General features: G+C 55.8%; 2 protein-coding genes across 2 annotated transcripts; both read left to right on the top strand.

Annotated features, from left to right (window-relative positions):
* Positions 1-7,640: 7,640 nt before the first annotated feature.
* On the top strand, positions 7,641-9,518 carry LSCM1_06777 (uncharacterized protein; the record flags this gene model as incomplete). The annotated part of the gene is made up of 1 exon (XM_067324183.1): positions 7,641-9,518. The coding sequence occupies one exon, from the start codon at positions 7,641-7,643 to the stop codon at positions 9,516-9,518; it is 1,878 nt and encodes a 625-aa protein (XP_067179530.1).
* A 13,300-nt stretch (positions 9,519-22,818) lies between these two features.
* LSCM1_06778 (uncharacterized protein) lies at positions 22,819-25,713 on the top strand (the record flags this gene model as incomplete). The annotated part of the gene is made up of 1 exon (XM_067324184.1): positions 22,819-25,713. The coding sequence occupies one exon, from the start codon at positions 22,819-22,821 to the stop codon at positions 25,711-25,713; it is 2,895 nt and encodes a 964-aa protein (XP_067179531.1).
* Between the last annotated feature and the right edge of the window lie 35 nt (positions 25,714-25,748).

The raw sequence follows: 25,748 nt of genomic DNA on the forward strand, positions 1-25,748 counted from the left end.
CTCAGAGTGGCGCCGTCCACTTTGGTTGATCGTTTTTTTTTCGCCTTGTGGCGCATCGCTTCTAAGCGTATTGATGTCCTTCGCTCTGTAAGCGTGTGTGTGTGTGCGTGTGCTTCGTTTCTCCCCCTTTTCTTTGGTATCTGTTCGATGCTATTAAGAGTCGCCCTTGCTGAGGAGGCTCGTGGTAAGAGGGAGGAGGAGGTAGTGAGAGGGGGAGAAAGCGGGGGGAGGGCGCCTTGTCGGAGAAAGCATGCTTATTTGCACCAGTTTATATGAGCGTGCATGCCCCCGACTGCCTCTTACTGCGGGCTCGATTTCAGTTTCAATACATCTTCATCTACCTTTATCGGCGACACCCCCCCTCTCTCTCCCTTTTTTTTCGCTCCCCTCTGCTGTACCGCTGAGCGCCCACGTTCCCCGTTCCTTTGTTCTGCTGTCGTGTGGCTGCCGCGACGAAGAATGCAGAGACGGACACACACACACAAAAACGGCACTGGAGGCGCCGAGCGACAACCATCTGGACATCCCTGTATATCTGTTCTGCATATGCGTGTGGCGCTCTACATGCCTCTCTTTCTCCCCCCTTTTTAGTACTGCTGCAGCTGTTTCTATTTTCATGGCTTCGATGTGGAGGGGCAGCAGTTTGGAGCAGGAGGCCAAGGGAACACACTAGCACACGTCTCGGACGCACAATCTGGCGCCTTCACGTCTTTTGCCCGGTGGTCGACATGAGAGCCGTGAGGGCGTCCGCAAAGGAGAACAACGGAGACGAGGAAACAAAAAAATAACATGTAAAAAAGGTACAAACACACGCAAAAAAAAAAAAGAAAGCTGCCGCCCCAATTTCCCCCCTTTCCCTCCGATTTCAAAATGTATTTGGTGCTCACTGGTGCGCACTGTATGCTGAGCGCGGGCGATTAGTATTGCTCTTAATGCGCTCAGTATGCACTTGGGCGTGCGTGCGCACAGCTAATGCACACGTACATATATATATATATATGTATGTGTGTATGTATGCACATGTATATGTATATCTATGTGGATGACTTTTACGGCTGTTGATGAGATTTTGAAGAAGGTTTTTTTTTCTGCTCTGCCTCTTGCGTTGAATCCTCCCTCCTTGAGGTGAAAGAGGTGTGCCACTCTCGAGGGGAGGGGAGGGGTGGTGGCGGCCCCGTTGACTCTCTGTGTGGGGGACCGGAGCCGCTCCCTCACCCCCGCCAATGCCCCGAGCCGCTTCTGCTGGTGGTGACCGGGTCAGCTGCGCGCTGATGCGTGGGAGGGTGGAGGCCGGAGTGATTGATGGCCACTAATGTGGGCGGCGTCGCGTGGGGGTGCCTGCAGCATCCGCATGCTGGGCGCAGCGCCAGCGTGGCTGGGCCGCCTTTCACCCGGCCCTTACTCTCTGCCGACTGGTGTGTGTGCATGTGCGCCATGGCGACCGTTTGTAGCGTATTGTCGTTGCTGCGCTGCCTTGTCGAACGAGAGCGGATCAAAACGGGAGATCGAGAGGAAATGAGCTGCCCGGACGTACGCAGACGCCAACGCGGGCGCAAAAATGTGTGAATGATTTCCACCTCCTCCCTCTGCTTCTCTTCTGTTGCCTTTGGGCGGCATTGCTCTGGATGCTCGAACGCATGCAGCGTGATGCCATACGGTCCTAATATGCGCTCTGAGCGGCGCCTGTTCGCTCCATGGGTGGACTTTCCGCCCCAAACTGCCTTGCCGGGGGTGACCATAACGAAACGGAGTCAGCTTCACTTTTCTCTTTTGTGTCATCTGTGAGGATGAGCAAGTCTATCTGATCCTCATTCGACTCTCTCAAGGCCACGCGGGCGTGCCCCCCTCTCTTCTTCTCCAGCTGTGCTGTCTCGTGCGTGTGTGCAGCATTGATGTCGGGTAGAAAAGAAGGTCTGCAACGCGGGCGAAGGTGGGATGCCAGAGAAAGAAAAAAGTGCTTTTTTTGCTCGAACGGGAAGTGTGTGTGTGTGTGTGCGTGCTGCAGCTCTCTGTACCGTTGGTGGGAATGCGAACAAGCAGCAGGTGCCGTATCCGCACGTCTCACGCCACATCGACAGCGGCCTCCCCCACCCCTTGCTCTCCTCATCCTCCGCATACCCCTCCCCCTTCCACGCCCTTATTGGGTGTGCTTCGTATGGGAGACGGTCAGTCAGTAATATAGCGCCAACTTCTCTTCCCCTCTTTCAGTGTGCCCCCTTTTTTAGCGTATACGCTCAGTTTTTTTGTCTTGTGCGCCTCCCCCCTCTCCTCTCTCCCTCTCCGCCTTTTCTTCTACATCCTTTGCTCAGCATCTCCTCTCGCGATAGCTGCGCAGTTGGCGAGGCCAGAGCGGTCGCGCACAGCCGTGCACACGCAGGCATGCCAATCGAATGCATCGGTACGTGCATTGACCGTGCTCTTGTGGGGAGCACTTACGTACGCCTCGTGGGTCTGCGCATGTATGCACGCTGGCTTGTGTGCTCGCATACGTATTCTTCCCTTCGCTTCCCCCTCCCCCTCCACCATCTCTTGAGGCCTCGTCTCGTAGCCGCTTCTCTTCGCCGTACCCCTCTCTCCCTCCCTCTCTCTCTATTGGTGCACAGAGAAGAGGCGCTGCATCTCAGATGAAGAAAAGAGACACACACACACACACAGAAAACAAACAGTACGCGCTTGGAAACGAAATGGAAGCACCTGTGAGAGCGACAATGGCGCGCTGCGAAGACAGCAGCGCGCTGCCTCTAAGCAACTTGCCTGGGTTGGCCTCGCAGTGGAGCGCCGACCAATCGGGCGTAACCGGAAGCAGTGGCAGGGCGCGGTGCTGCTGGCTGCCGAAGAGGTTTGTGGCTCAGACCTTTGCTCCTATAAGTGCTTGCTCTTCAGCTGGCATCGTTTCTCCTCCCTCGCGTTCTTTGTGCAGCCTTTTCCTCCGGTGATGTCGAAGGCTGAGCACCGTCAGTGGTGCATGGCCCTCTTTGGCTATTGCTGAAGGAAGCGGTCTTCGCGTTGTGCGTCCTACTTATGTCTGCCGCACATGAGGATACATGAGATTGTGTGTGTGCGTGTGTCTGCTGGTCTCCGCTCACTCTCTTCGTCTTGCCTCCTCATCTGGTCTTCTCCCCGCCGCCCATGCGCGGCGTTTCCGCAACAGAGCTCAGTTAGCACTGCGTGCCATTGTCGTCGCTGCTTCCATCTCTCCATCGCTGTCTTCCCCGGCCCCGTCGCTGTCGTGTGGCACCGCTCCCCCCTCATCGGCAGCCGTCTTCATTTTCTTCGCTCTGTTCCTGCTGGGCCGTGTGCGTGCGCTCGACGTTACGCTTCACCGCTGCCGTCGCTGTCTCTGTTGCTTACCCGCTACCCCGCTCCGTGAGGCACAGGCACACACAGGCGCTAGATATCCTACCCAGGCACCGCCTTTCCACCTCGGCGCATCCGAGAAGACCGGACGAAACTGAGGAGAACGCATCAATCCACGCACGCACATCCTCGTCCGCAAAGGCTACACATAAGCGAATCGGCAGGTGACCGCAGCAGGAAAAAAAGAGAGGATAGTACGAAGAAGCGTTGATCCGATTCGCTCCCCTCCGCCACGCTGCTCATTTCGGCTGCAATCGTTGCCACTTTCTTCGCTCTCTTCTTTCTGCCTTTCTCCCTTGTCTGTGTGTAGTCTCGCTCAACTGTTTTATCCCTCTTCCCCCCTCCTCCTCCCCTCTCCGCGTGTGTGTGTGTGCTCCAGTCTTCTTTGAGGTTCCCTTTTCCTCTTTTGTTTTTGCTTCTCACAGGTACAACTCTCACCTCCTGTCTCGACTGCACACCGAAAAAAAAGAGGAAATAAAAAGAGCGGGTGAGGCGGCACAATTCGTTCTGTCTGCCGTCCCCTCTCCCGCCTCTTTGCGAGGCTCTCCCTCTCAGTGTAAGAGGGGCTGCGGTTTCGGGTCACCTCTTCTCGGCATTCGAAGGAGTATTAGAGGAATCGCAGCCAAGAAAAAGCGAACGGGAAGGTACGCGTAACAGCCCATCGAGAGCATCACGTAGCACCATCATCGCCATTGCTGACGTGCACAAGCGCCAGCACTTACTCACGCCCAAGTCTGTGACACACGAACGCAGCACGAGTAGTGATAGTTGTTTGTTTCAGCCTTTCTTCTTTTTCACGTGCCTTTCTCTAGCGGCGTGCTGCAGCGTTGATAGAGCGAACACACCTTCGTCCACCACGTTTTCCTGCCAGTGTATACATAATACATGCACACAGGCGTGAGGGTCGACCGGCGGACTCCCCCCTTTCTTGACAGCAGACGGCTACCCTCCTGACCCTTTTTTCTCCCTACCCCCTTCCACCACCACCCCTCTCTACCTGTTCAGGCAGTCGACTCCGACGTAAGTGGAGGCCCTCTCCCCCCGTCCTCTTTCTGGTCGCTCATACTCCGTTCCCCTTTTTTCTGCTTGCTTGCGAATTCGAGGGGAGGGGACACCCCAAAAGGGTGCGAGCCGAAGGTGTGCGCAAACAGTTCGCTTGCACAGGTCATCGCTGCACGAAAGAAAGGCACACGAGAAGGACGCAGCATACTAAAACAGACACGCCACACCTCTCTGCCTCACCTGTCTCGGTAAAAAAAAGTATATATATATATATAAGGAAAACGAGAAAAGTGTGTTCAACAAAGTCGTGGTTATCTTCCACTCGCCCTGCCATCCCCACTTTTGTGTTCTCCGTCCACTCTTAATTTGCTTAGTTCGCACCTCAGCCCCGCTTTTTGTGTGTCTTTAGCCACCCACCGATCTGTCCGCCCGCTGCCGTTGAGACTTCTCGCCGTCCGTCCGCAACTGCCTCCCTCTATCTCCTCCCCCTTCTCTCTCTCTTTGTCGGTGCCGGAGTCTGTGCCCTAGCCCCAACAAGGTTTGCGCACCCCTCCCTCTCCCCCATTTTTTTTCGTTCACCAGCTCCTTCCTTTCTTATCATCTCCTTCCCATCTTTTCGCTCCCCATTTTTTCCGTCTCCGTCCATCTCTCTCTGTGTGCGCGTGTGCTTCCCCCCTCCCCTTTCACTTCCGCTCTGGGCTCCTTTCATTTGTCACTGTGAACAGCTGCATCGGCTCATCCTTCCTGGCCTCCTCCTCGCGAGGTGAGGTTCGCCTGCGCAAACGTCCCTTCTGCCCCTCTCTCCCCCACCTTCCTCTCGTCTTCAGGTCGGTGATAACTTGTCTTCTCTTTCTTTTCTTTGCCTCTCTGGTCTTCCCCTCTCCCTCCCTCCGTCTTGGTGTTCGCCTCCACCCACTCTCCCCCTCCTCCTCCTCTCCCTCCCTTCTTTTCTCTTCACCCCAACACGCAGGCTAACAGGAGAGGGAAAAGGTTCGTGGAGCGAAACAGAAAGAGCTGTCCCTCGCTCATCATCCACCTCCCTCTACACACACACAACAACAACAACAACAACAGCAGTAGCAGCAGAAACGGAGAGGTAAAAGGGGGAAGGGCAGAAGGAGAGGCGCTGAAAGACGTCGAAGGGAGCTAAACAATAGAGAGAACAGAACGGAAAGACACAACCGCAGCCCAACGAGACAGCAAAAAATTTATTTCCTCGCGCCAGGGTAGCAGCAGCAGCAAGGCAGCATCAACCACGAGAGAGAGAACAAGATAAGGCTGCTCTTTGGTTACCTCTCTTTTGCCCCTTTCCTTCCCTCACTCCCCTCCTCCCTGGTAAGCAGCGCGCTCATCTGCGAATTAGCCTAATCCACCAACTCTCTTCTGCATTTTCGTTCCGTGTTTTATGTTGTTGTTCGAGAGTGTACATTTTCTTTGATCGCCGTCTCTCGTCCGTCTTTCTGTCTATGCCTGTATGCGCTCCACTCGTTCTTCCTGAACTGTTCTCTCATTTTTTTGTTCCCCCCCGCTCGCTGCTGTTTCGCCTCTTCCTCTTCACCCCTCCCGAGGGAAAAAACAATAGGAAGCTCAGCCACTTTTCCCGTTCGACGTTGGCATCCATTGCGGAGACACTATTGAAAAAAAAGAGCTTTTCTTTGTTTTGCTTCTGCTTCTACCGCTTCTGCTGCCACCTGCACCTTTTCGCTTTCCCCCCATCTCCTCTTCCCTCCCTCACCTCCCTCCACCTCTTTGGACCCGCTCTTGATCGTTACTCACACATCCGTGTGCATACACACACATATATATGTATATATATATTTACATATATCCTTAGCTGAATACACGCATATACATATATGCATATATATATATGCTTGTTTAAATAAGATTCTTGAAGAAAAACAGAAAGAGTGAGCGACGTAACGAAAAAAAACGCTAAACACTAAGCAGCACCCACTCTTCCCTTTTCGTTGGCTTGCTCCCGGGCTACTCTACCTCCTCCATTTCATCTCCTCCTCTTTTTCACCATCGTCAGCAGCAGCACCTGCGCTGGTACTTCTTCCCTTTGCTCCATTGTGGTCTTGCCGATTGCTGATAGCGCGACTGAGTGCTGTTCGCTTTTTTTTTCACTCTCCAGCTTTCCTTTCCCTCCCTCCGTCGCCCATACATAAAACACCTCTCTCACGCTCTACCTGTACTCCATCGCCTTTGCCGATACACACGCTGGTCTCAAGTTGTGCTCTTTTTTCGTTTTTACAGTTTCGCGCTTGTCGTGCAGGCTCGCACTTGAGCGCGTCCCAACAGACTTCAGCAGACAGGAAAGCGGGCGAAAGAAGACACCACCCACCCCCTTCGCACGAAAAAGCGAGCGACAGGCGAGAGGGAGTCTGCCTTACGGCTAAGATAGGCGGGCCTCTTTGTATGCGTGTGCGCGCACCCTGATTTTTTTTTCGTGCGTCTCTCCCCCTTTTTTGTTTTCAAACACGCTCCCTCTATTCTATTTGTATTGATATATTCTTTCGATTTGCGTTATGCATTGGCGCGTGTGCGCGTCGTTTTCTATCTTTGCTTTGGTACTGTGGACGTTTGTTGTCACTTCGGTACGGAGAAGGAAAAGCTGCTTTCATTTGCTTCGCGCCTCAACCCTTTTTTTTTCTTGGTGTGCTGCGACTTCTCGGCTTCTCATTGTTTTTTTTCTGTCTTTCGTAGTCTCTGAGGGACCACTTCTACTTCTTCGCGCAGCCATTCCTCTGACTTATTCCCCCCTCCCTCCCTCAGCTCCCTCATTCGCCGTCGTCGTGTTCATACGAGTTGGCGCCGAGCCAGTGTTCAGACACAACGGAGAAACGAGGGGATCAGCGCGACCTCTCTGTTCGCAAGCGACGTCAGCAGCAGCAGCAGCAAAAAAAAACCGTAGACGACCAAAAGAAATCAAACAGAGCCGGAAAGGGAACCCAAAGAGGGCCCGCAAACGTGTCCTCTCTCTCTTCCCCTTTTTTGTTGTTCTCGCTACCTTTCCCGTTTTGGTTGCATTTCGGATCGGTCGCTTCTTTCCGCCTGCCTCTCTCTCTTTGTGCCTGTGTGTGTGTGCCTGTGCGTTTCCTGTCGCTGCGCTTCCCTTCTGTTTGGCCTCCTTTGCTCTTTTCCCATTCGGCCCCTCTTTAAGCTCCCCCTCTCTCTCCCCTTCTCCTCTCCCCCTCTCTCGCCCCTTTCAGTTTGTCGAGCGGGCAGCGACATTCTCCTCGACGTCTTCGCGCACCACCGCGCTCACCTACGCAAACATGTTCTCCCCAGTCTATGAAGACGTGTCCGGCCTCTTTGGCCGCTCCATGCCCATCTCAAGCTTTGGTCCATCGACTGAGCTGCAGTTCCCCCAGACATACGTGGCGACCACCACCAACGCGCCGCAGACACCGACTCAGCAGCAACAGCAACAGCTCGCCGGTCAAACTACGGTCTACTCGTTGGTGGATGCGTCCGGCATGCAGGTGCACCACCGGGCTACGCCGCCGCAGCAAATACCGATGAGTGGCGCTCCATTTGGCGCATTCGATGGCGCTTCCATTCTTCCATACGAAGTCTTTCTGCAGCAGCATCATCAGCATCAGCAGCAGCAGCAGCTCGCTGGTGCTGGCAAGCCCACCGCTGTCCACACACAGGATGGCGTAAAGTACTACCTTTCTTCTTCGGCGGGGGCGCCGATGTTGACTTCCGCTGGTCCTACATCGGCGGCACAGGCCAACCTGATGCAATTGCAGCAGCACGGGGCCACACTCTACACTCTCGAGTCGAATGGCACCACAGCGACACTAACCTCCACCCCGCCAGCCGGCGGCTTCTTCCCAGGCTCTGCCGCAGCAGCCGGTGCCCCGCCGGCTGCAGAGTACCCGTTCTACGCAACAGCAACCGGGCTCTTGAGTAGCGGCCCCCTTGGTATGGCGCCAGCGACTATCGGCGGCGCCTCGATCACCCCTTACGCAATGGCAGGCCATATCCCCAGCGCCTCCTCGCGTGCCCGCGGCGCCGTCAATAGCTCCCCGGCTGCGATCTCATGCAACCAGCACCACCCCAACGGCGGCAACAACAGCAGCGTTTCGGCCCGCCGAGAGAACCAAGCCACGATTCATGAGATTCTCACCACCAAGACTACGCTGGAGGTGTTTGATCCTGACTTCAAGCTCATCTACAACGTGCCGACGAATTGCGTGGTGCATCTGCCACCTGCACGGCTGAATATTACTCGCCTTGTGCTGTGCCGAAACTACCGCCCACATGAGCCGCAAAGCTGCGCGATGGGGAGCAGCTGCAAGTTTGTGCACGCGGACTGCAACTACGCGAAGCTGGAGGCGCACCCCATTCACGTCAACTACATCTGGCGCCACGAGACGCTCTGCACGTACCCGCGCATGCCGGCCGGCGAGAAGTTGGAGGTGATGCAGCAGGACGGCCGCAGTATTGAAATGGCCTCCGAGAAAATTCTCTTGACGGCCGGGGCGGCAGCGCATACAAACGGGGCAAAGGCGACGCTGACGTGCTGCGACAGTTACGAAAACAGTGGCATGTGCAACTGCGGCGAGCGCTGCAACTTCATCCACGCCGTGCACGTGGACCCGAACGTGCAGGGTGACTTTAAGCGTGCGCCTCGCAAGCGTGATGCGCAGAATAACAACAATACCAACAGCACTTCGAGCAGCGCGATCCAGTGCGCCAATAACAACGGCAACAGCAGCGCGAGCAACGGCGGGGCCAGCGGGCGGGCGCAACGGAGCGGCAGCTCCCCCTCTGCTGAGCAGCTGCCGCAGCGTCGCCAAACGAATTCCCCCGACACGGTGAACAGCAGCACCAGCAACGTGACCAACGCGACTGTACTGAACGGAGCGGCACCTAACGCGACGACGCCCACGCGTACCGAGGGAATTCTGAACGCGACCGCGTCTGCAAAGCTGCAGGAGGCCGTAGCGCAGCAGCTACGCGCAGAGGGGAATGCGAGCTCGCACCCAGTCACTCCGTCTTTCTCTATACTGCTCACACCGTTTGCCATTCAGACGTTGACAAGCTCTCAGGCAATCGGGACGCTCTTGTACTTGCCACGAGGGGCTTCCGAGGCCACAGTGCTCGGGCCCGTCGGTGCTGGCGAGGTGCCGCAGTCCTCTCCATGAGGTCGCCGAAGGTGCAGCAGCGACCTCTACACGAACGCGCACACATGCAGCACCATCGTCCTGTGAGTGCAATCGAAACGCAACTTGACGGGCATAAATGGGTTCAAAGCGTCCAGCATAAGTGTGCGCGCGTGTGTGTGTGCCTCCCCTCTCCTCTTTCACTCTGCGGCTTGGCGCGCATCTTTCCCATTCTATGGATTTCCCCCCTTCGGAGTGTTCCTTTGATTGTTTCTGTCGTCCTGATGTGCCGCACAGCAGAGCGGACTCTTCCGCATTCTCATCAGCCTTTTCTCCCCCCTTTTCCCCCTTTTTTCATTCTGCATTCAGATGTTCCATTGCTGCTTTTCGTGCTTCGCTCTCTCTCTCGACGTCTACACCTTTTCCGGGCTATGCCTTTTCGTGCCTCTTGCGCGGTAAGCGCGGAGTGCCCTCGAGCGGCTCCGATGTGTCGCATAGGCCACTGTGACAGGATGTGCGCTCGGTGCGCTGTGGCTGTCGCTGCTGCGGCCCCTCCCTCTCTGGCACTTTTTCCTCTTTCGTCCTCCCCCGCTTCGCTCCCCTCCTCCTCCTGCGGTATCGTATGACATGGGCAACCTGCGAGTCGGTGGCCCCCGTACGAAGGGGCGGTGCACGGCGAAAAAGGGGGAGGAAAAAGAACGAAATCGGAAACGCCGGCGCGGGCGCGTTGGGAATGCATAGAGCACACACACGCACACGCACACACGCAACGAAGACGCACAAAAAGCGAACGAAACGCCGACCGGCCAACGGAAGGAAATGAGTCACAGAGAATCGATGATACAAGGGCCCGATTCTTACGCTCGCTGGAAGGAGACGGACATGCACACACACACACAAAAAGAGGGGCTGTGCGTGCGTGAGTACACACCGGCTCGTACTCTTGCAGGCACACACACACACACACGTGCACATATGCAATCATACACAAGAGCTTCTCTGTTTCTCTTCCCCATCTACTCTTCCACGTTTTCTTCTCGCTACTTTGTTGGCCTTGTTCTGCTGTCTCGTCACGGCGCAGGCGCACAACGCACCTTGTATACACGCATATACATATATATATATAGGTAGATATATTTCTTCCTCCTCCCCCTCCGCTCTTCTCTTTTCACCTCTCTTTCTGTTTACTTTTGACTATCGACTGGAAGGGCTTGACGGTTATTCTCCGGCTTCTTTTATCTTCCGTTCTTTTGAGTCTCCTTTATTCTTGTGTGCGACTGTCGATGTCAGCTGCGCCGTCTGTACTCGTGCTGCACGTGCGTGTGTGTATATGCTCCCGCGTAGATGGCCAGAAGCGCACGCATCTCTTCCCGCTGTCCAATTTGCTGTCTCTTGTACCTTCTTCACCATGTGCGACGCCCTCCTCAACGGCACGCCGCCCCCTCTTTTCCCTTCCTCGTGCCGTTGCTTCGGCCCCTGCTGTTTCAGTCTCCTGCTTGCCTTGGCACCCGCCCCTCCCCTCCTCCTTCCCTCCGCCCTTCTGCCGCTTTCTCTTTGTTCCAACTAATGCCTTGGTGGACACACACGCAGACATATGCCCCGCCCCCCTGCACCCCCCCTGCTGCACCCCTGCTGCATTCGCGGTGACGGTGGGCTCCGGCGTCGGCTGCGTTTTCTTTTTTTGGGGGGCGCGCCTTTCTGCCCATCGCGGAAGAAGAGGAACGAAGCGAAAAAGGCAGAGACGCACGCAAACTTTGGAGGGGGAGAGGAAACACATCCAAGAAAAAGGGGGATAGGGGGCGGCGGCCGTGTGGGGCGATGCCCACTTGCACCTGCGGTAAGCCGGGGAGACAGGAAGGAATGAGCGAACGACAAACAAGTGAACAGTACACATGGCAAAGTAAATGCGAACACGTTTGGGAGCTGCGATCGGGCATGTGGGAGAAAATGCGAAGCACTAGCGAAGTGGGGTGCGACCGCAGCAATGATGAGGAGAGAGAGAGACCGTGGGTGGGTGGACCTTTATGTTTTAGATCGATGTACACGCCTATGGTCTCTTTCTTAGCGCGCGCGCCCATGCCACTCGGGTAGTGTATATATACATATGTATGTGCTTGTGGGTCGTCACCATCCCCCTTTTCGTTTTGTCCATCTTTTTTTCCTTTTGCTGTTCTTCTGCCATTCACCCCCAGAATGTTTCTTCTTCCATCGCCACCCCCCTTCTCCTCTCTTTCCTCCTCCTTGCGTAGTCTCTGGAGTGACCTGATTTCCCTCATTTTTTTATTTGCGCTTCCTCTGCGTACTAGTGACCTCGATTCGTCGCCTCTTTCTTCTAGTGTCGTATCGTTGTGACTTGTGGCAGACACACGTACGGAGGCGTGCAGCATCGAGTTTTCTCTCCCCCTTTCCCCCTTTTTTCTTTATTCGTTGCTCTCATCGTCAGCTGCGCCTTTTTTTTGTACGTCTTATTCGTTCATTTCGAGTCGAGTGGGCTTGTCACCCGCTTTGTATTCTCTGCTGCTCTTCGTGCGCGCTTCGCCCTTTCTCGCGCTACCACACCCATTCTTTTGCCTTCTCCCCCTTTTTTGCTTCGTTTTGGCGTTTTATATCTGTACGCGAGTTTTTCTGTGTGTCTGTGTCTAAGTGTCTGCCTGCCTGCCTGCGTCTGCGTCTGCGTCTGTGTGTCTGTGTGCGCTTCAGCAGGTGGACCTACGAGGCTTTTCAAAAAAACAAAAGAACATTCGAGTGTGTGTCTCTGCGGTTATTATTTGTATGTTTGGAAAATGTCATATTTTTTTCGCTGCGTTCCCCTCCTTTTGCCTTTTTTTTGGTTGCTTCCTCCTCTGCCTGCCGCGTCTTGCGCCATCTCACATAAACAAACGTGCATCTTCTTTTTTTTCGCCCACCCGCCTCTCTCTCTTCCCTCGCTCTGTTCGCCCTCTATCTTCTCTGGTTATTTCTTTTTTCCCCCTTTTCTTTGCCTTTGCTGTTTCGTATTCGTTTGTGTTTGCCCGCTCATGTAAGCGCTTCTTTTTTTGCTTGTTTTTTTTCTTCTTCCTCCCTTTTCTCTCGCCACCTCTCCGCACTTTTGCCTTTCGTTAAAGCTGCCCGATGATTTCAACGGACTCCTTTTTTTTTCTTTCGTTGTTGCTGCCTTGTGGGCATCTTCGCTCGCGACCTGTTCTCCTTGGTGTTGTGCTGGTGATTCCTTCCGCGTGTGGACCTCCACTACCCGCAGCGAAGAAGCACACCCGTAGAAGCAAATATGCACATACACACTCATACATACTATCCTATATATACACATAGATGTATGAGGCTGCACATACATCTAAGCCACTAATCGGGAAAAAGAGAAGCGGAAGGAAAAGAGTGGAGTGGAGGAGGGTGAAGGAGGAGGAGGGGGAAGCGTCGCGGACTTCGGCACTTACACCGTCGCGCACGCTCTTCATCTCGCTTTTCTCTTCCCCTTTCCGCCTCTGCGCGCATTTTTTGACCTTTTTTGTCTCGACTCGGTCTATATGACACTCTTTTAAATGCCTGTCTGCCTGTCTCGCTATGTGTATGTGTGTCTAGTGGCGGTGGCTGCGGGGATATAAATAAGAGAAGGCAAGAGGAACATACAGTTGTACGGTGATGGAAGTCAGCGCCTCCGACAAGAGGCAGCAGCACCGGCGGAGCACTCTTGACGGAAATGTGTACGCGCCAGTGCTTCCCCTTTCTCCCCTTCCCCTGACTCGCCCCCACCTCCCTTTTCCTTGAAGCGAAGAGGGAGAAGATGTCTCACACGCCGGCACGCGCAGCATACAACGATGATATAAGCACGCGGATCTCCGGTAAGAACCGTAAAGCAAAGAAGGGCGAGACGGTGAAGAAGGAAGCGAACGAAAAGTGCACTCACAGAGAAGAGAGAGAGAGATAGAGAGAAAAGGTGAAACATCGACAGCCGCATCAGCAAACAGCAGAGCAAAAAAAAAAGAACGAGAGAAGCACTACAAAAAACAAATGACTGCGAGTGTACCTCCCCCCTCTCCCCCTCCACTTCCTTCCAGTAACACCAATATATATATATATGCACACTCCAACAATCATTGTGACTTGTGGTCATCGGTGAAAAGCGACGGGAGAGGAGGAGGAGGAGGGGAGGCCCGAAGCCGACGATACACAAGTAAAAAGCAAAGCATGCGACCGACGGTGCCTGTGAATTCGCTTTTCCCGTAAGCTGTCGCTGCTCTGTGTATGTCTTCTCTATGCATACATTTCTTCCTTTTGGTCTGGCGTCAAGACCTCACGCACACAACCGCCTTTTTTTTGTTTTCCCTTCAGCAGTGTCGACGTTGGGCGAATACGCACCAGCGCCATGCTCGTTTGCTGTCTTCGCCCTCTTCTGTAGACCTTCGCGTGAGAGTACGTGACTGTCCCTCTCTCTGACAAGGGACACCTGTGTTGCCTTCGTGAGTGGACGTGCGCTGAGATTTGCTCTTCTCCTGAAGTCCGTTTTCCCCGCCTTGTGCCACTTTCAGTTTTTTTTCGCTCCACTCTTCAGCAGCCTTTCCGACTCCTCCGACGTTATGCTGTGACGATCTGCTCGCTCGTGTGTGTGTGTGTGTGTGCTGTGAAGGGGCGGTCACGTCACGCGTGCCGGCTATTTACTTTTAGCTGTGTTTCTTTGACCTTTTCTTCTGTGCTTGTGTTGCTGCTTATCCGTGTGGCAAAGGAGGACACCCACGCCATGCCCGCGTAGCTGAAGCCTCGCCACCTCCCACTGCTTCCCACCAAACTTACGCGTGCGCAACACACACACACACACATGCACGCTGCAGCTCGCTCCCCAAACCGAAGCCCGTCTTCCATGGAAGGGGGAGAGGAGAGCGAACAAAGCGCCTCCAGGAGCTGCGCATCGTCTCTCTCTCCTTGCTGTCCGCTTCCGTCTTTTTCCCATTTTTACGGTTCCCCCCTCGTTCCTCACCTTCCTGTGCTCCTCCCCGACTGGGTGTCGAAGCGGCCCTCCTTCCCCCTTTTCGCGCTTTCACGCTGCCAACGCTGCGCCTGTGCTTATCGGACTCTATTTCTCCCTTTTTGTTGTTTTCCTCTCTTCTTCGCCCACCCCTCTTCCCTTCCCTTAGCGGGCCACGTTTGCTCTGCGCCGCAGGAGATGATAACACACACGGACAGGCAGACAGACAGACAGACGCAGAGGAAACACTACATGCCCCCCAAAAAGGGATCACATTTCTCAATCTCTCTCTCTCATTCTCCTCCTTCTTTGGTGTCTCCCCCTTCGTTCTCTGTTGCTTCTCCTCTCCCTCCCCCTCTCAGTTTGCCCTCCTGCCCCTCTTCCACTATTTCTGTTTTGAAGTTGCTTACCATCACACACACACACACACTCTTTCTTTCTGCTTTCCTTGCATGAGCTCTGCGTTTGATCCACACAGGTAGGTGCATCCGCTTTCAAGTTGCTCCTCTTCCTCTACTCCTCTCGACCGTCCTTCGCCAGAAAAATTCCTTCGCCCATTTTCTTTTTTTTCCTCCCCCTTTCTGACGCATTCGTTTCCCTCAATTATTTTCGCTTTCGTTATTTTTTTCCCCCTTTCTGTGGGGGGGGCGCACCCTCTCTCTTGGGTCTTTGCTGATCGCTTGCGGTTGCGTTCGCCTTCTCTGAGACGACGCTTTGGCATGCGCGTGAGATGAACAGGGCCTACACTTTTATATACACATATACATTCCTGTGAGCATCTGTTCTCGGCTCTGTCCCCCTCCTCCATCCCCCCTCTCCCTCTTTTCCGCTTACTTCCCACAGAGCCCTATCGAGCAGGCACAAGTGCTCTTGTCTCCCCTGCTCAGTGGAAGTTCCCTTCTTGGTTTTCTATCGCGCCGCCTTAAAGTGCCTCTTGTCGCCGTCCCCCCCCCCCAGATTGCTGGGCCACAACGCCTCTCCCCCGTGAATGTATATGCTTGCATACCTCTGTACGTGGTTTCTTTGCCATGGCTTCATTTTCTTTTCTGATTTATTTCCTTCACGTGCGTGCCCCCGAGGGGAGGAATAAAGCGGCGCACCACGAGGCGCCGTGATCAGAAACAGCGGCTGCAGCACACACACCTACACACACACACACATTCCCCAAAGCATTCGAACTCGACGAGCCTGCGCCTGCTTGCTTATTGGGGGGTCTGTGTGCCCTGGGCTCAGCATTTAAAGCATAAATGTGGGGTGCCGTGTGGCAGAGGAGCCATGAAGAGTGTCGGAGGGGACCTTTTTTTCCCCCGAGGGGGGAGAGAGAGGCAGGGAAGAGAGCTGTGAGAAATGACTGTGCCTCTCCTTGGGAGCATATATATGTATATATATATATATACACGTGTATACATGAATGTGTGTGCGCGCGCATATTTCTCCGTCTCCGTTGTATACGCTTCCCATTCTCTCGCTTCATCACGCCCCTTTTGCTCATCCTCTGGCGGGCGTGCCTCTCTCTCTCTCCCCTCCCCTCCCCTTCCCCCCCGCCGCTCTCTCATTTCCACTTCCGTTTCTTGATTGGCTGTGCGTTGATGGATGCACATGCGCTCGCTTTTGCCGAGGGCGAGGGTGGGGGAGGGAGTGCGCCTATCACTTCATGTCTCCGCCCCCCTCCCCCCCTGCAGGTGTGTGCCCGAGTATTTTCTCGCTGCTGTGTCTCTGCGAATGCCACAGCGGGATGGCTGCCGTTATATGCGACCCCCTTTTTTATACTGTATTTCTTTCCCTTTCCGCTGCTCGCAAGCAAATCGGGGGAAAACAGAGAGAAACATCGCAGCCGCCGCCGTCATGAGGCCAATAAAGACGGGGCGATTTGTCTGTGAGTGTGTGCGTGTCTGTCTGTATGTGTTCCCGGTGTCCTCTCCTCTTCCCGTTACTGCTTCCCTCTCTTTTTTTTACAGAGTGGAACTCAGAACCGGTCTCTCTCTGTCTCTCATGCACCGTTAGATGGCCCTTACCTCTTTTTCATGGCCTTTAAATTACCCCCTTTCGTCTGTTCCGTGTCCCCTCTTCTCCCGCTCCCTTTTCTTTACCCCGATACCTCGATGAAGTTGCGTCTTGGCGTCATTTCACATCGTTGTCAGCATCTCCTCCCCCCTTCTCCTGTCCTTTTCTTCTCCTCTCCCTGATCCCGTGCGCTAACGCCTTCCCCCTTTTTTGTTTTCTGTTCGGCAGGCACTCACTCATTTTTTCCCCAACTGGTCCTCTCTCATGGATGGCCGCCGCCCCCCTCCTTCCCCCTCCTTACTACCACCGTGTGCGGTGCGCACGTACACTGCCTCGTGCGTGCCTGTGCATGGCGGCACTCCCCTTCTCCCCCTCCCTCTGTGAGTACGGCCCCCTTTTCTTTTCGCCTTACCCCCAACGCGTATCGCTGCCTCATCATCTTTCAAGGAGGCCCGAAGGGAAATACACACACACACATATATATACATATATGTATTCGGCACCATCGGCTCCGGCAACGGCAACGACGGTGGTGGAGAGACACACGAAGGAAGAGAGAGCGAGATGGGGGAGCGCATCGTATGCCAACGCGTGTAGGATGTGGGATTTGTTTATACAAAATTTGGTCCCCTCCCCCCTCCCCCTCCTCTTCACACCACACCACTCCCCTCCTCGTTTTGTGGAAGTTGTATGATATAGAGAAGCACGTACGTCCCACGCAGAGACGAGGCAGGAGAATGGAAAAAAGAACAAGAACGAGCCTCCGCAGTCCACTCCCTCGACGCAGTGGTGATGGGCCCACCACGTAAGGAGTTCTCTGGCGACTAACGTGTATGCTATATCATTTGTGCTCATCCAATCGAGACTGTCTGAGCGAGAGGGTGCAACGCGGAGGGCACTTCGTGGCCGAGCAGCAGCAGCCGTATTGCAAGTCGGGCATCCCAGCGCCATCGAACGAAGAAAAACGAAACAAAGTCACAAGCCAAATCCACAAGAGAGAGGGAGAGAGGTTTTCGGCTTTCACTGATGTCCTGTGCGGTCCTTTTTTTTCCCTTTTGTTCTTCGGGAGCTCTCTGGGGTCTCCGCGCCAACTCCATTGTGCTGAGCAAGTGCGCAAGCAAATAGGCGAAGGACGCTGCTCTCAAGAGGAGTACACACGTACACCAACGCAAAGGCGCGCGCGGCTGGATGGTTGAGGGACGAGTGCGCTGCCAAAAAGCAAACGCGCATGCGCTAGCACGGCGGCACGTGGGGGACTGTCTAAAGCTGGCCAACAACGAAAACGGCAGAAGGGAGGAACTTTTTTTTTCGGGCGGCACGGAAGTGTAAGACACGGGGTGGGAGGATGGGGTGCCTACACAGGAGCACTGGCCACGATGCCCTGCCTGTGGCATACGGTAGTCGGTGTGTGTATCTCTCTTCTCTGTTGCACTCACGTTTTCATTTGAATATGCCGCGTGCGAGCCTTATTCTTTGGCCATCGCGTCGCTCACTCCATGGCCTGTTTCCTGTGAGCCTGCCAGCGCATCTACCTCTCCTTGTGTGTGTGTGTGCTCACGGTGCCTCTCGCCCGCGACTTTCACTCCCTTACACGTTTCTCCTTCCCCTTCCCTCCTACTTGCCCACAGCTCTTCCACGCTTCCGTCCCTGTGCTCCCGCTTCTCTTACCGCCTCCCTCTCTCTCTGTGTGTGTGCGTGCCTTTTTTTTCCTGTACGCTGGCCTCCTTCATTGCAGATGTGCTGGATTGTCGCCTCTTATATAGATATTCCCTTTTCTGTTCCCATCTGCTCTTGCAGTGCCCTTTTCCTCTTCTTCGTCACACCCACACCACGGGAAGGAACCATCTGGGAAGGACTGATCAGCGGTGTGTCTGTGTCTCTCCGTACGTGCGTGTGTGGGGCTCCTCTCTCTCTCCCTTCTTTTTAAGGAGTATCCGATGGCCTTTGCCCCCTCTTTTCTCGGGATCGATGCAGCTCACGCATGAGGCAGTCGAATGCGGGACATGTTTTTTTTTTCAGTTTCCTTCCTCCCTCCCCCCATTTCCCTTTCAGCAGGCTGTTGTGCTTTCTTGCTGTTAACACTTCTCATGCCTTTTCGATGTACGAGTGCCCATCTCATCATATCTAGAGCAGTCTGTGGTTGTATGCGTGTGTGAAGCTCATCGTCGCATCCATGTCTTTTCCCTTTTCTTTTGTCGCCGCGGCGGAAGGCACGCGCTCGAGGAGTAGGCGCTGAGCGTGCGGGCAGGCAGCGACTTCCCAGCTATAGCATATATTTATATATGTTTGTCTTGAAGGAGCTGAAGCAGGTCCCGCTGAGAGTTTAAGAGGGTCTGTGCAAGTCCTCTTTTCTTTCCCCGCAAGCTCTGAGAACTCCTGCCACTGCCTCGAATGCTGCCGCCCTTCCCTCCGTCCACTTTTTCGTCACTCTCCATTTTTTCCTTCCAAGTTCTGTTATGCTTCCGTTTTGTTATCATTTCGTCTCCCTCTCCCTCTTTTCTCTCTCGCACGCACGCCCATCAGCAGTGTGGCACTCCTCTTTTTTTTCTTTCCGTCTCATTTTTGAGCGCCTCATCCTCGTGTTGGCGTACGGGTGGCTGTCTTGACCTGTTCGGCACTGCTTATGTCTATGTAGCTCGTCCCTTTGCCCCCCTTTCCCATTTTCTCTTTGTCTGTTGCTCCCCCCTCTCTCTCTCCTCTGCATGCCACCAAACGTGATTCTCTGTCTTGCTCCACTCGCTCCCCTTCGGCGGGATTTTTTTTTCTTGCTTCCGTCTTCCACATGTTTGCCGTCGCCATCGCGGCAAACGTTTCTTCTTTTTTTTCTTGTTGCTGGTTTCGCTCTTCGTCTTACCCCCCTATGTGCACACGTTTGCTCCCCTTTTTTTTTGAAACTTCCGTCTCATCATGCACCTCGTCTTCACGCGCTGCTTCGCGCATCGTCTCACTTTCCCTTACGCACCCACTCTCTTTTTCTTTTGTTCGCTGCAGCGGCAGAAAGGAGACACGGCTCAAGAGGGAGTAAACATCGATGACTCCCGAGCGAGGGGGAGGCCGACACGTTAAAACGCTCCCGCTGACGAGTGCACCGTCCTCTTAAACCTTTGGGGCGTGGCGTGTGTACCACGCCGCGGGGGATGGGACGATGACCTGTGCTGCGTTTATCATGATGCTTGCTCACCCCTCATTCTTCTTTGTCTCGCCCTGCGACACGGGCTCAGACAAACATTCTTCGCGCACCCCACGTCTTTCTCTCTCCCTCACGACCCACGGCGCGGCTTTTTCTTCCTCTCCGGTCTCCCCGTGCTTGACCTTCGGAGTTTTGGCAACGCGGAGGCTGTGTGGGCGCTCTCTCTCGCGCTCATTGAAAGCCATCCGTTTCTTGTGCCTTCCCTCCTCCCCTCATTTTCGCGCGCTCTCTCTCGCTTCCCCTCACCCTCCATTTTTCTTAAAGTTTTCCCCACGAACAAAAGCAATAACAAAAAGATTCACACTGCCGACGCGGGCGCCGCTATCCCCTCTCTCCCCATTTTACCGTTCCGTCAACTCTCTCGCCGCTTTACCTTCTTCCTCTCGGCATTGCTAAGCTGGTGCAAAGAAGCGAAGAAAAAAAGAAGGCTTACGAAGGAGGCAGACAAGGTGTGTAGTGCTGCTATCGTTACTGGACATGCGTGCCGATCTGTCTCTGTGCGGGTGTGCGCATGGCCGCAGTGCTGACAACCCGATCCGCTCTCTCTTTCTATTGCTCGTTATGCCCTTTCTCGAATGTGCTTATCCGTCCTCTTGCCGTATGTCGTCGTCGGTGTCGGCGCCGACATATTTGTCTTGTGCTCCTTCGCCGCTTCCACTGCCATCTCTCCATATATATTCGTTGCCGCAGGTGCGCCTCTTTCTCTGCCGCTATCCCCCGCCCCCCATGCACACCCTCTTTTTTTTCCCCCGTCATCTCTCTCCACAGCTTCTGGCTGCCCCTCTTCTTGCTAGGAGGAGAGGGGTGGTGGGTGGGGTGGCGGCGGCCATGCGCTGATTCCGCCGCGCTGGCGTGATGGCGTATGCCTAGAGGTCACGGTGAGGGAAGGGAAGGGAAGGGTGCTAGCGAGGTGTTGGTGCCGGTGGTGCGCCGCGGAGCACACCGAAGGCGTGACGGGTGTGCGCCGCTGAACGCTGTCTCGGTCTTTTTTTCGGGCGAGTCCTATTCGTTGAGGTGAACCGTCGATGCAAAGGGGCGCCTCTATCCCCATTTTTGCTCCCTCTTTTTTTTTCGCTTTCTTCAGGGTATTTCGTCATGTTCGTCTACCGGCTGCGGTGGCGTCTGCACGCAGGCGCGCACAGGGGACGTGGTGAAGGGAGGGGGATGGCGGCCATGGCGGCGATGCGCTTTCTCTGGCAATGCCATTAGACCATGCAGGATGCGCGCCGTGCGTCGCACGCCGCGTACTCTTTCACTTCCTCCTCGCCCGCCTGACTCTTCCATTCCGAACCCGCTCACTCCCCCCTTTTGTTTATTCTCGAGCGCACCCTTCGGCAACATAGGCGTGTGATTTCGTGTAGGTACCACCGCAAAGGCCAGTGTCTCTGGCGGCAGCCTACGCCTTTCGCCTTCCCCTCCCCTCTGCCTCTTTCCTCCTTCTCGTTGTCGCTATGTGCGCCTCTCCTCAAGTCTGATACCTTTCGAGCCGATATGGCAAATCTGCACGCGACGTGTCACAGCTGCTTCCACCATTGTAACCTCATCGATGCGTGCACGTGCTTGAGAGTGCGTATGTGTGTGTGCGTGTGTGTGTGTGGGGTCTACAGCACACATGAAGCAGCCGAAGAGGTGAAAGAAAGGCCTCTGGGAAGGGGACGCGTTCTCTCTCACGCAGCACACTTATCGGCATGTATGTGTCTGTGTGTGTGTATGTGGTGCTCCTGCGCCGATGGATATATGTGTATCTATATATGTATAGCTACCTGCTCCATAACCGAAGCTCATGACGCGGGTGCGTGTGAGTGTGTGTATGTGTGCGTGCGTGCGCGCGCTTGCGGGCGAGGTGGAGGGTAGGGAAGAAGAGCGCTTCGTCTACTGCACCAACGGCAGCTGAAGTGCGGCCCAGCCTTGTCCACCTTCCTCCCTCTGTGTGGCTGCGTGGTGGGTGCGACTGCACACATTTATCATATATATATATGTATGCATTAATATTATATAGATCTATAAGTCCGTACACACAGAGCTTTGCAGTGATTTTTCTATACCCGAACCCCTTCGCTGAACCGCTCCTTTCTCTCCGAGACTCTGTTCTGCTTCGTCGTGACATTGGGCCCTCCTGACACACATACCTGGTCGCTGAATGACCGGCGCAGGCACATCAATTTACACCAGCGGAGTACACACAAGTATCTTCTTGAGTATATATGTATGTGTGCACATACGCGCCTATATATATGTATATGTATAGCTGTATATGCACGAGGATATGTGTATGTGTATGCATCGGCGTATGTGCGGTGGATACGCGCCTTCTCTCGATGAGGCCGAACACACACATACACACCACACACTACACAGACACACACAGACAGACAGACACAGAGAAAAATGATGAGAACCGTATCGAGTGAGCGCAAACGTAAATGATGCGAAGGGCAGCAGCTCTGCCGCAGAAAAAGGGGTGCCTTGTCTCGCGCAGTGGCCACTTTGTATGCCTCTGTGTGTGGAGGGTGGCGGGAAGCGGCAGGCGCGCACGAGAGGGTGAGAAGAGCTGTAGGGGGAGGGGAGAGGGAGGGAGGAAGAGCCCCCTCCTCCGCCGAATGCGCATGTCGTCTCTCTTCACTGTTGCGCCGGCGCTGTGAATGGGTGAAAGTTGGTGCCACCGCACCTATTCTCCCCCTCATCCTTCTATGGTGATTCCCATACACAGAGTGAAGATGATTGTCACGTCGAAGCCCGGCTCATGCGCTTCCGCTGCTCTACGCCAACGATGCCGAGCAAAGCCAGCTACCTTCTTCAGCGCCCTCACTCTTTGCCTCCTTCCCTCTCTCTTTGATCTCATCCGGCGCCCTTTCTGCGGCGCGCTGGCGCCTGCAGTGGCCCGCCAGAGGTCACAGGCGCCCCGTTTCTGTCGCGCCCCCGCAGCAGTGTTCATTACCGCTGAAACATTCACTTTCCCGCACATACGGTACACGCACTCGCGCATAAACAAAGACACATTGTGCCCACCTTTTCATTAGTTCGATTTCCTTAAGGTGACCCGTCTGCGCACGTGGCCGTGCGCTGGACAGCACCGACGCAAAGCCATACAACTGCGCCTATTTCTCAGTGTAGAGTAGAGACCGTCGGCCCATAAACTCACGCATGCGGTGACGCGCACTCGCACCCCCCCTGCACAGGCGCCTCATACAATGCATAGAACAAACGCCTTCGTCATTCCTTTGCAGGATGCGGACCCGAGCTTGTTCGGCTCCCCTATGGACAGATCTTCCGTGAAGGGTGGTGTGGCCACCGCCAACAGGCAGCGTGCCAACCCATGTCGCCAAGGAGCGGCGACGGGTAGCTCGCACCCACAGGACCACCAATACTGTCTCGCTCGTGACAGTTACGTGGATCCCTCGACAGCGGCGGCGGCGTCGCCACCACTGCTGTCTGGTGAACCCCTCTCGAGAGCGCTCGGGCCGGCCGGCCAGCCGTACATGAGCGAGGCAAGTCTTGACTTGCAGCGGACACTTCTGCAACAGCAGTTGCAGCAGGCGCACCGTGAGATGGAGCGACTCCGGGCGGAGCTTCAAGAGACCAACGCTCGCCTCGCCGACACGCGCCAGCAGCTCAGTGAGCAGAAGTCCGCTTGCACGTCGCTCACGCACCGGTACAGCACCACAGTGGAGAAGCTGACCTCCACGGAAAGCGACATGAAGGCGCTGGAGGGGCAGTTGGTGAGGGAGCGCAACCAGCGCCATGAGCTGCAGAAGGAGCGGGAGGAGCAGCGGCTGGCGCTGCGCGAGGCAGAGTGGGCCCAGGAGCGGCTGCAGCGCCGCCTCCTGCAGCTCGAGGCAAGCAAGGGGCTGGACCCGAAGGAAGTGCAGCGCCGACTGGAAGACCGCGCCCACTTCATCCCCACTGTCGAGGTGCGCCGGATGCAGACGGAGATGCACAACACCCACCAGGCCCTCGTGGATCGGCTGCTGACATCGCTGGCGTCATTGACAGCGTCCAACGAAGAATCACAGACAAACTTTTTCGTGGCGCGCAGCTCTGTGCTGTCGGCTGCCACGGACGTCGACGCGCGCCTGAGACGTGCAGAGGCAGCCCTCGACGACGTCGATAAGCAGTGGACGGAGTACCGCGACGGGGCCGAGCGTGAGACGCATGAGTTTCTGCAGGCTGTCATGTCTGAGAACAAAGACCTCTGGCAGCAGCTCACCCTGCTGCAGGGCGAGCATGCTGTATTGGTGTCTGAGATGAAGTTGCGCGCCACGCAGGGCGGGTCGGTGCCGATGGAGGAGCATGCGTATGTGCAGCGGCAGCTGGAGCTCATGACGGAGCGGCTCGGGAAGGCGCAGGAGCTAGTCGAGTCCCAGACGGTGCTGGCGCGCGCCCACGAGGCTGAAATGACGGAGCTGCTAGAGGCCAACGGCTCGATGCAGCGGCAGCTGGAGGAGATGGAGCAGCAATGCGCGCAGCACGAGCAGAAAATCGGCCAAAAGACGGCTGCGCTGACCGAGGCCGACGCCGCGCTGCGCGATGCTGCGTCGCAGATAGAAGAGCTTCAGGGCGTTTTGCGTGAAGAGCGGCAGCGTGCCGAGGCAGTGGTGGCCGAGATGAAGGCGACGCAGCGAACGATGCAGGACGAGTACGACGCTCGCGTACGTGAGCTCGAGCACGACTGCGAGGTGGCAGACGACACGGCAACAAGGCTGCAGCATACGCTGGAGGAGACAACCGCGAAGCTGGACATTGTGGAGCGCAATCTGCAGGCGCGGAGCAAGGAGTACGAGACTCACAAGCTACAAACTGCGGCCGAACACGCAGCCGCAGAGGCGCGCCAACGTGATGACCTGCAGCGAGTACGGGCGGTGATGGAGGAGGAGTTGGCATCGTTGCGGGCTCAAGTAGACGGGGCACAAAGGGCAGCCCGAGAAGCCGTGCGAGAGAGCGAGGAGGCGGCAGCGCGTGAGAACGCGGCGGTGATGGAGCACCGCACTGCTCAGAATGACCTGACTCACCTGCAGGAGGAGCTGCAGCGACTGCGCGGCCAGCACAAGGAGGCGGTGGAGCAGCGACAGCGCGCGCAGGCGGAGGTGGAACATCTTCGCGCGGCTTCTGGCGAGGGCAGCACCCTCGTGCAGGAGCTACAGAGGCGCTGCAGCGCTCTCGATAAAGAGAAAGCGGAGCTTTCCACGGCGTTGACGAGTGAGAAGGCGCGACAAGAGCAGCGCTATACGGCTCTGCACGCAGACTGGACGGCCTCTGAGAAGGCTCTGGCCTTGGTGCATGAGGAGGTCAAGACGCTGCGCACCCGCTGCACTGAGCTGGAGAAGGCTCGTATAGCTGAGGATCGTCAGACGCAGGACAAGGAGCAACTGATGCGCGAAAACATTCGCTTGCATGAGCAGTATCAGCTTATCCAGAAGGAGTGCGCCGGGCTGCGCGAGGAGGTGAAGGCGCTCAAGCAGCGCGCTTTCGGGACCGCGCAGTGGCAGAAGCAGATGGAGGATCTTCAGCGACGCCTGCGGGAGCTGCCAGAGCTGCGCCAGGCTGCTGAAGCAGCTCGTCGTGATGCACTGACAGCGAAGGAGGAGACGGAGCTGCTTCGACGCGAGCGGGATCAGCTGTCGAAGAAGCTCGACGCCTTCCTTGAAGATGCGAAGCGGCAGGCACGGCGTGAAGACGACTTTGAGCGAGTCTGTCGGGAGGCCAGCGCTGCAGCACAGCGCATTGGCGGACAGCTGTCCTCCGCCAAAGGGAACAGCGCGAGGTATCACGTCTTTCGCAACACAAATCCAACAGGCCGCCTCTCCTCTGCAAAGGAGAGGGCAGCCGCCGCAACTGGAGCTGCGCGAAGGTCTTCGTCTCCTGGCCCTGCTTCCCTAGCAGCTGCATCTGCTGCACAGCCCACCACCACTACACCGTTTGCCGTGACATCACCGTCTCGCACGACTCAGTCCACGCAGCACCGCAGCCCTGTCCCGGCGCTCACAAACACAAGCGCTCATTCACATGATGGCGGTGGGGTCGGCGCAGATTTTGACGTCGCCGCTGTTCGGTCCTCCAAGTCCTCTCCGTCTCGCCCGTGGCGGTGAGGGCGAGAGGGGGTGGGGTGGGGGACGACCGCGAG

Source organism: Leishmania martiniquensis, chromosome 18 (genome assembly GCF_017916325.1).
Source record: "Leishmania martiniquensis isolate LSCM1 chromosome 18, whole genome shotgun sequence".
Taxonomy (NCBI): Eukaryota; Euglenozoa; class Kinetoplastea; order Trypanosomatida; family Trypanosomatidae; genus Leishmania; species Leishmania martiniquensis.